The sequence below is a fragment of the Vigna angularis genome, chromosome 2, assembly GCF_016808095.1.
Source record: "Vigna angularis cultivar LongXiaoDou No.4 chromosome 2, ASM1680809v1, whole genome shotgun sequence".
Lineage (NCBI taxonomy): Eukaryota > Viridiplantae > Streptophyta > Magnoliopsida > Fabales > Fabaceae > Vigna > Vigna angularis.
The window spans coordinates 20380446-20389912 of NC_068971.1; the positions used below are offsets into that span (position 1 = coordinate 20380446).

The window sequence follows — 9467 nt, forward strand, 5'->3', positions numbered from 1 at the left end:
GTGGTTATGCCTTTTGGTGTAACCAATGCTCCTGCTGTATTCATGGACTATATGAATAGGATATTCAGACCTTTCTTAGATAAGTTTGTCGTGGTCTTCATAGACGACATTCTTATATACTCCAAGACTCGGGAAGAACATGTGGATCACCTTCGAACAGTTCTTAAGGTGTTAAGAGATAAAAAGTTGTATGCCAAGTTGTCCAAATGTGAGTTTTGGATGAAAGAGGTGCAATTTTTGGGACATGTCATATCGGATGGTGGAATATCGGTAGATCCGGCTAAGGTCGAAGCTGTGCTTCAATGGGAGAGACCTAAGTCTGTAACTGAGATCAGGAGCTTCGTAGGATTAGCAGGGTACTACCGTAGATTCATAGAAGGATTCTCCAAGATTGTGTCACCATTGACGCAATTAACTCGTAAAGATCATCCATTTGCTTGGACAGACCGATGTGAAGCCAGTTTTCAGGAACTAAAGAAGAGGTTGACAAGTGCTCCAGTGTTAGTGATCCCTGACCCAAGAAGATCTTTTGAAGTATACTGTGATGCTTCATATCAAGGACTGGGATGTGTACTTATGCAAGAAAAGAAAGCAGTAGCTTATGCTTCGAGACAACTTAAGAATCATGAGAAAAATTACCCCACTCATGATTTAGAGTTGGCAGCTGTCGTATTTGCTTTAAAGATTTGGAGGCATCACCTATATGGCGCACAGTTCCAAGTGTTCAGTGATCATAAGAGTTTGAAATATCTTTTTGATCAAAAGGAATTAAACATGAGACAGAGAAGGTGGATGGAGTTTTTGAAGGATTATGAGTTTGAACTTCTATATCATCCAGGTAAGGCTAATGTAGTAGCAGATGCTCTGAGCAGAAAGACAGTGCATGTATCTACTATGATGATAAGGGAGTTGGAATTGATCGAGAAATTCAGGGATATGAAGTTGTATGTTGAGCTGAAGTCGGATTTCATCAGGTGCAACAACTTAATGATATCAAGTGATTTGTTGGGTTTAGTCAAAGATAAACAATTATTAGATGTCGAGCTGCAGAAAACAATGGGTTTATTGGGTACAGATCAAGCCAGAGAATTTATGTTAGGAGCTGATGGCATTTTGAGGTTTAGAGACAGAGTTTGTATCCCAGATAACGTTGAGCTAAAAAGGTTGATTCTCGAGGAAGGACATCAAAGTCGTCTTAGAATGCATCCTGGTATGACTAAGATGTATCAAGATCTCAAGAAGTCTTTCTGGTGGTCTGGAATGAAGAGAGATGTGGCACAATTTGTGTCTGCATGTTTGACATGTCAAAAGGCTAAAGTAGAACATCAACGACCTGGAGGTATGTTGCAACCACTAGAGATACCTGAGTGGAAATGGGACAATATTGCTATGGATTTTGTAACCCACTTACCGAGGACAGGAAAGGGTCATGATGCTATCTGGGTTGTGGTAGATAGATTGACGAAGAGCGCTCACTTCTTGGCGATGAATCTAAGGATGTCTATGATGAAGCTCGCCCAACTGTATATAAGAGAAGTAGTAAGACTACATGGAATACCGTCAAGCATAGTGTCAGACAGAGATCCGCGATTTACATCAAAATTCTGGCAGTCTCTACAACGTGAGTTGGGTAGCAAATTACAAATGAGCTCTGCGTATCATCCACAAACTGATGGACAGTCTGAGAGGACGATTCAATCCTTAGAAGATCTATTGAGGACTTGTGTTTTAGATCACTTGGGTATTTGGGATGAGGTCTTACCATTAATTGAATTCACTTATAACAACAGCTATCATGCAAGCATTGGCATGGCACCATATGAAGCACTGTATGGTAGGAGATGTAAGACACCCCTATGTTGGTACCAAGAAGGAGAAACAGTGATGTTAGGACCAGAATTAATTCAACAAACCACAGAAAAGGTGAAACTGATACAGGAAAGGATGAAGGCATCACAGAGCAGACAAAAGTCTTATGCAGATCATAGGCGCAGGCCTCTTGAGTTTGAAGTGGGAAGTCACGTATTTCTACGAGTTTCTCAGATGACTGGAATAGGGAGAGCTATCAGATCCAAGAAGTTGTCTCCGAAGTTTCTTGGTCCATTCCAAGTTATCAAGAGAATTGGACCAGTAGCATATGAGATTGCTCTACCTCCTCAACTGGCAAACTTGCACAATGTATTTCACGTCTCTCAATTGAGGAAATATGTGTCAAGTCCTGATCATGTACTCGAGGTGGATGATGTTCAAGTCAGAGAGGATTTGTCATTAGATGCAAAACCAGTACGAATTCTTGATGTTCAGGCGAAGCAACTAAGAGGAAAGGATATTCGTACAGTCAAAGTATTGTGGAATGAGAAGACCCAAGAGATGACATGGGAATTGGAAGAAGAAATGAAGACCTTCTATCCTCATCTGTTTGATTAACAAGAGCATTTTTCGGGGACGAAAAATTTTAAAGGTGGGAAGAATGTAAGACCCTGAAAATTAGAAGAAATAGTAAGTTTGGATCATTAGGAGACTAAGAAACTCAAGATGTAACAAGCTGTAACAAAAGTACGAAATATAGTACAAAATACAATGCTGTCGACTTTGACAAGGTTTAGTATTTCAATTATAACTTTTTTTGTAAATTAGATATTGAGTTCATTCTTTTTCCATTAGAAAGTAGACTCGAATAGCTTCAATTCGAGTACTCATACGCGTAATTCCGACATCGGGAAGGGGTTTAACCGGACTGACTAAGTTGTCCCAGTGAGTGAACACGTTTTTGACGCGTTTTGAACGCGTTTTTGACTGGGTAAACGCGTTTTTACTATTTAAACGCGTTTTTACTATTTAAACACGTTTTTATGGTTATTTAAGAGTGTTTTGGGGCTGAGAGAAGTTCCTAAGTTGAACCGGAGGTCAGAGCACGAAGGTTTTGGAGCAGAGGGACTTTAGAGCTGTGATTTGAGTCGGGGGAACGTTCGCAAAGTGTTTTCGAAAGGCTAGCTAAGGAGAAAACCGTAAGGGGAGCTAACCTTGAGTCTTTTTGTTTCTGTATGATCTAAATTTGGTATATGTTTAGGATTTTGATTCTCTTTATGATTTTAGAATGAAATTCTGCTTCTGTTGTATCTTTTGAATTGATGTACGGTTGGGAATTGGGATATGCTTCTGTTTTGATAATTTTGAAGAGATCTTGTTCGTATTAAGTATTTTGAATCGGTGGAAGTTTTTTTTTTTTTTTTTTGGTATACGTATAGTTCGAAGATTTTGGATCTGTTTATGGATTTAAAAGGAGACTAGGTTTTTTATCGGAAATTTTGGATTGTACTAATTATCCGCTGTCTTTTAATTATATGTTTAGTTTAGATGTTTATAAGACTTGGATGAATATGGGTTGTTGATAGGAGATAAGTTTTTGGATGTCTAGAAAGTCTGTATGATGAAAGGAATAGTCGTTATAGTCCGGGAAGTGAATTTTCGTGATTTTGGAATAGTAAATTCTCTTAAGTAAATGAGTTAACTCACTGGAGCGAGTTATGCGTAACAAATTTAGTGTTTTGATGTTTTTGACGTTTTGGGAGTTCTGGATGTCCGTTTTGGACGTTCTTTAGGTCGATATGGGGGTTTTTGACCCTTCTGGAGCTATTAGTGAAGGTATCTAAGCTGTTTGAACTACTTAAGGGTTCGAATTGATAGACCATAAAGAGTTATGTGTTAATAAGTGATGTTTCTGTGAGGTTGTGAAATGTCTGAGTATGTAAGAGTTATTTTCTTAAGATATGACTAAAGATGATAATATGGTAACACGTGTATTTATGAATGGAAAGTGTAGAATAGAGTTCCAAGGAGGAACTCCTTGTTGATTTTGTGTCAAGTACTGTACGTATGAATATAGGAACTCCGACTTAGGGGTTCATTCTTATGCTCTCAATAGTCTCGATCTCACTTAGAGAGAAAGCTATGTGGTGGAGAGTGGGAAATCCTTACCGAAGATCTACAGTGGGGTGGACAGAGTAGGAAGGATGTAGCTTCAGTGGTTTTATTCATATCCGAAGATCCAGTTTGGGGGACAGAGTAGGATAGAATAATTGAGCTAGCGAATAAGTGCATCCATATCCGAAGATCCAGTTTGGGGGACAGCGTAGGATGAGATGTAGCTGAGTAAAGTACCACTGTAAGTATAGAACTAGCTAAGAGTTCAATATTCATACGATTATCTGGATGAGTGAATTTACGATGAGTATGGTATGTTTATTGTATTATTGAGTAATTTAACTTGTAAGTTGGAAAATTAGTTATTTATGTAATTTACCATAACATTTTATGTTGCATTAGCTCACCCTTGCTTTGTCTGTTGTGTGGTTGCTATTTTGTGTTATGTATTTTGTCTGGCGATGATCATCCGGTGGATGGGAGCAGAAGTTGCTGTTATGCCGGTGGAGCAAGCTTTAGATGGAGGATCGACGGAAGCTTAGTTATAAGAAAGAGCCTTATAATTTTACTCTATAAGGCTGAACCGAGATAGGAGCCGCTGTTGTCACCAAGTCAATGGTGAATTCAATTTCGCGATGAGGGGGAAGTCCAGGTATTTCTTCCGGAAAGACGTCCGCAAACTCATCCACAACCGATCGTCCATTACTGTCACTAGTGGACGATCGTTCTTTTACCATTCCTCTGAATTCCTGATCCTCATGCGTCATAATCAGAAAACAGCTGGCGCCCTCCATAATGTCTTCTTTCAGCTGACCGAGCGTCACTGAAAGAACTTCTTCTTCTTCACCAGGAAAGATTAATTCCTTCGCTCCACAATCAATAAGAATGCGATTGGCAGCCAACCAATCCATTCCTAAAATCACCTCCAAACCTTGAAGAGGTAAGCAGATGAGGCTAACCTTAAACTTACGTCCTTCCACTTCTATAGGACACTTGACGCACATAGTGGACGTCCTAACCTCACCAGCCGCTGGGGTAGACACCACCAGGTCAAACTGCATCTCGCTCACTTCTAAACCCAGCTTTTCAACACACGCCTTCGAGATGAAGGAGTGTGTTGCCCCCGAATCATACAGTGCACAGCACGATCTACCAAACAGCATGCATTCACCAATTATGAGATTACTTGAGCTCGCTGCTTCAGCGCTCGTTATAGCATATACACGCCCACTCGCTTGGGCTCGTCCTCCTCTTGACTGATTCCTTCCAGCATTGGGTGGCCTCATCACTGCACGTCCACTCATATTGCACTCGTGATCCAAGTGCCCGTTCCTTCCGCAACGGTTGCAGTGCTTTCCTCCCACCAGCTGAGGGCATGAAGACCTATAGTGTGGCCTTCCACACCGGAAGCAAACAACGTTTCCTTGTCCAGACTGTCCGACAGGAACCATTGCTTGCGATCCGCTCGCATGAGAAGGCTGGTTTGGACGAGCGTAAGGAGGTCTCCTCTGAACAGTTCCTCCCCTGGACACGATCGGTCCCCTACTCACTTGTTGCTGCTTCTTCTGCCGTTCCGCCTCTGCCATATTCTTCTCCAATACCTTCGCTCGTTCAACCATGGCAGGAAACGACCGAATACACAAACTTGAGATCAACACCTTCAGATCACTCCTTAGCCCATTCTCAAATTTCCTGCACTGCCACTCCTCACTGGTGGCCATAGTATTGAATCGAACAAGGTGCTTGAATTTATTGGTATATTCAGAAACCGACATCCCACCTTGAACGAGCTGTAGAAACTTCACTTCCTTCGCAAAACGGACGCTGTCAGGGAAGTACTCCTCGTAAAACTTGCCACGGAACACTTCCCAAGTGATCGGACGTTGTGCGTCTGCCAGAATCGCCCTTGTGCTCGCCCACCAGTGGCTTGCTTCTCCAGTTAACAAGTACTCAGTGAACGCCAACTGGTTCTCGTCTGGACACCTTTTGGCGTTGAAGATCTTCTCCATGTCCCTTAACCACTAATCCGCTTCGTCTGGGAGGCCTTTCCCACTGAACTTAGCCAGATGGTGTTGGAGGAAACTCCCCAAGCTCCATTCAGCAGCAGGCGGGGCAGTGTTGGAAGAAGACGCCCCTGGAGTGTGCCTGGTTGCTGCTAGAATTTCCATCAGCTGTCTTTGAGTCGTTTCAGAGTTGGCACGCGAGGCCTCCAAACTCTGCATGGCACTCTGATTTTGCTGCATCAGAGTGGCATTCTGCTCGATCAAAGTCGTGTTTTGCTGCTGCAATCGGTCAATCACCGTTTCCAACAACCTAGCGTTGTTGGACGCATCTGGGTCAGTAGGTTGAGGTGGAGGAGGGAGTCTAGGTGCCATTTGTTCTCTGGACACAGAGAAAAACAAACGTTAGTTACGTGCAAAGAGTTGAGAAAAATAACTCATTTAAACATATATTAAGCACACAGCAGAAACACAGTGCACTCATAACCTACAGTGTCCTTTAAGAGAACAAAACTGCTCTGATACCACTAATGTAACATCCCAAAATATAGTAATTACCATAATCAGAATTAATTACATTAAACCAATAAAACAGTGCAGTCTTTACAATTCAGAACGAACGTCAAAAGTCGAACGGCTTAACATACAGAAATAAACGAACGCTAGAAAGACAGGAGTTCGGAGACGAACGGTCTTACAAAACTATAACCGAACGTTCAAAAATAAAACTAATAAACTAACAATATACAATACGCGAGCGCTCTAAGGCTCGGCTTTAACTTCCACATCCACCAGATTTGCGTCTTCCAAATTTTCCTCTTCCAGCACCTCTTCAAGTGATGCACCTCCATCTGCTCACATCCACACGGATGATCATTGCAATGACAGGACGAACGTACATATACAAGACGACAACACAAGAAAAACGAAAGGGTAAGCTTAAGAAATTTAATTCATACGTCAACACATATACTAACATTTCAGATCATTCAAACACATAACTCAACATATAACATCATCCAACATACATTTATATATATATATATATATATATATATATATATATATATATATATATATATATATATATATATATAGACCGACCGTCCGGACCGTATGAATCTGTGTAGTTACAAGCGTCCTTGCACCCGAGTGATGTAGTAACTGGGATACACCAAACAGCTGCCACTCGAGGTCAGTCCGTTCTTATGTCGCCCATGTTAACTTATGGACTAAGGACCTCTTGCCGTTCCCACACATGACATACTTCCTCTACATGAAGATAGTACTCACGGAACATCAGGATGGACAGCGAGTCTTAACTTATCCACAGTCATACTTTACCAAATTTAATATTCAATATATATAAGAGTCGTTCCTCCTTGGAACGCTCGTTCAAATACCACAATCATAATTTCCATTCTTATAGTGTTCGCACATCATAATACTTCCTTTTATTTACATTTTCATTCTATGTTCCACTTCCATAAAAAGACGAGCGTTCAATCCTCTACACAACGAGGACGAACGTCAAGAGTGAGACCGAAAGATCTTCTTTTCAAAAAAAGAATAAAGCTGACGCATTTTACATGCCGAACGTGACCACTACTAGAATCAGTTGAATGAACCGACTCTTAGAAATATAACATAATGTTCAAAAATAATTGAGGTTCAAAGACTTTAGACCAATTTAAATGGATAGAGATACAAAAAGAAGATTATTTAGTTATACCGAGGACAATTTGTTCAACAGGATCGACTGTCAGTCAATGACCGAAAGTGAATATTCATTTACTGATAATTTGAGACGAACGCTATTTACGTACGTTCTGCAAATCAAAGGTATGGACGAGCATTCGGTATAAGATCGTACACTTCTTAGGACGAACGCTAGATATAAGATCGAGCGCTATTTAGGACGAACGCTTGGTGTAAGACCGAGCGCTACTTAAGACGAACGCTTGGTATAAGACCGAGCGCTACTATTTTATAAATATAAGGGATAATAACTTAAATTTAATTTACAAGATTGCCACTAGGCTGAGCCGAACGCTAAACATAGTGTTTCATGGGACGCTCGTTCAATTTCAGAACTCTTTTCAAATAAAAGAATTCGTTTTTAAGCAATTGACTAGAAACCGAACGGTATAAGACCGTACGATGACGAACGTATTTTATCATATGATAGAATCATTATATTCAGATTTTCATCTTCATCTAAACTTAACATTTCTCATACGATTCCTAATCTTATAATTTTCGATTCATCATTTAATTCACATACTATATAGAATGCATATTAATAAATCATACTATACAATAATCATCCATTATCCAATTCATACGTATCAACCAACACATACCATATTCATTCATGCATAACAGCAATCATTCAGGCATACTCAAACACAGCATACATCTCATACATTCTATTTCTATCATGCTTGCACACAATCATCTACGTATAAACTAAATTATTAAGCTTCCCTTACCTGGATAGCAGTGTACTCCCAAAAAGCAAGATTTAGCGCTTCCTCTAACAACGTCCTACCCTCAGGTTTCGCTCAACAATTTCCACTTAATCTAAAACACCAGAAATCAGAACAACTCAGACCCATAACCCATGCATGCAACCAGAACTAGGGTTCGCATGAAACCAAAAGGACGAACGGTTAGCGACGAGGACTTACCAGTTCCGATCCAAATTCTGTTCGGTCCAGAATGACGCTCACGTCTCCAGGAGTGTTTCTACGGTTCTGAAACGTGATCGGAGAAGAAGATGGTGAGTTACAGTAGAGAGAAGGTGAACTGGTTCTAGAGAGAAGTTAGAGAAAAATGAAGGGTTGGGTTCTGAGGAAGAAGAAGAGTGCGTGCAGGTGAGAGAGAGTTTTTCGAAACTCAGTTTTGTCAATTTCCACGCCCAAACGAACGAGCGTCTCCTCTGCTGACACCTGCACTCCCACTTCTGACTTCCGAAACTTCTAACGCGACACATGGCGCTCGTGCATGCAGTGCAAAGTGCGTTTTTAATGCACTGAACGTGTGGTGCGGTGCATTTGTGGAAGCAGCCAGGTGACTCAGCAGTGCATTAATGACAGATTAGACAGTATAATCATGGGTTAATTTTCCGAGATCTCACAACAGTTATACTGTCACTATTTACATAGAATTTGTTTTTTTATAAAAACATTATGACAATTTTAACGACAATTTTAACTGTTGTAATTTACATTTAGAAATCATCACTTTATATATATAATGCAATAAATAAATGATAGTTTGTGAGACAGTTCACTTTAAATCGTTACATACGACACAAATTATGATGACTTTCGAATTTGCCTTAAACATAAATAATTACAGTTAAAATCATCACAGTATACAAAAATAACAGCAATAATTTACAAGATTTATCTAGTAAAAGATATACAACATTTTAGTATTCTAATTTATTTTTAATATATTTTCTTTCTAAAACATAACTCAAAATTTTTTCTTTAAATTGCTCTTAGATTTTTTTTTACTATAACTTAATGAAATTCT

The 9467-nt window shown here is 40.0% G+C and overlaps 1 protein-coding gene across 1 annotated transcript; it reads right to left on the reverse strand.

Annotated features, from left to right (window-relative positions):
- Positions 1–4084: 4084 nt before the first annotated feature.
- LOC108327378 (uncharacterized) lies at positions 4085–5933 on the reverse strand. The gene is made up of 2 exons (XM_052872555.1): positions 5059–5933; positions 4085–4163 (listed from the first exon to the last, which is right to left on the reverse strand). The coding sequence occupies exons 1-2, from the start codon at positions 5931–5933 to the stop codon at positions 4085–4087; spliced, it is 954 nt and encodes a 317-aa protein (XP_052728515.1).
- Positions 5934–9467: the final 3534 nt, after the last annotated feature.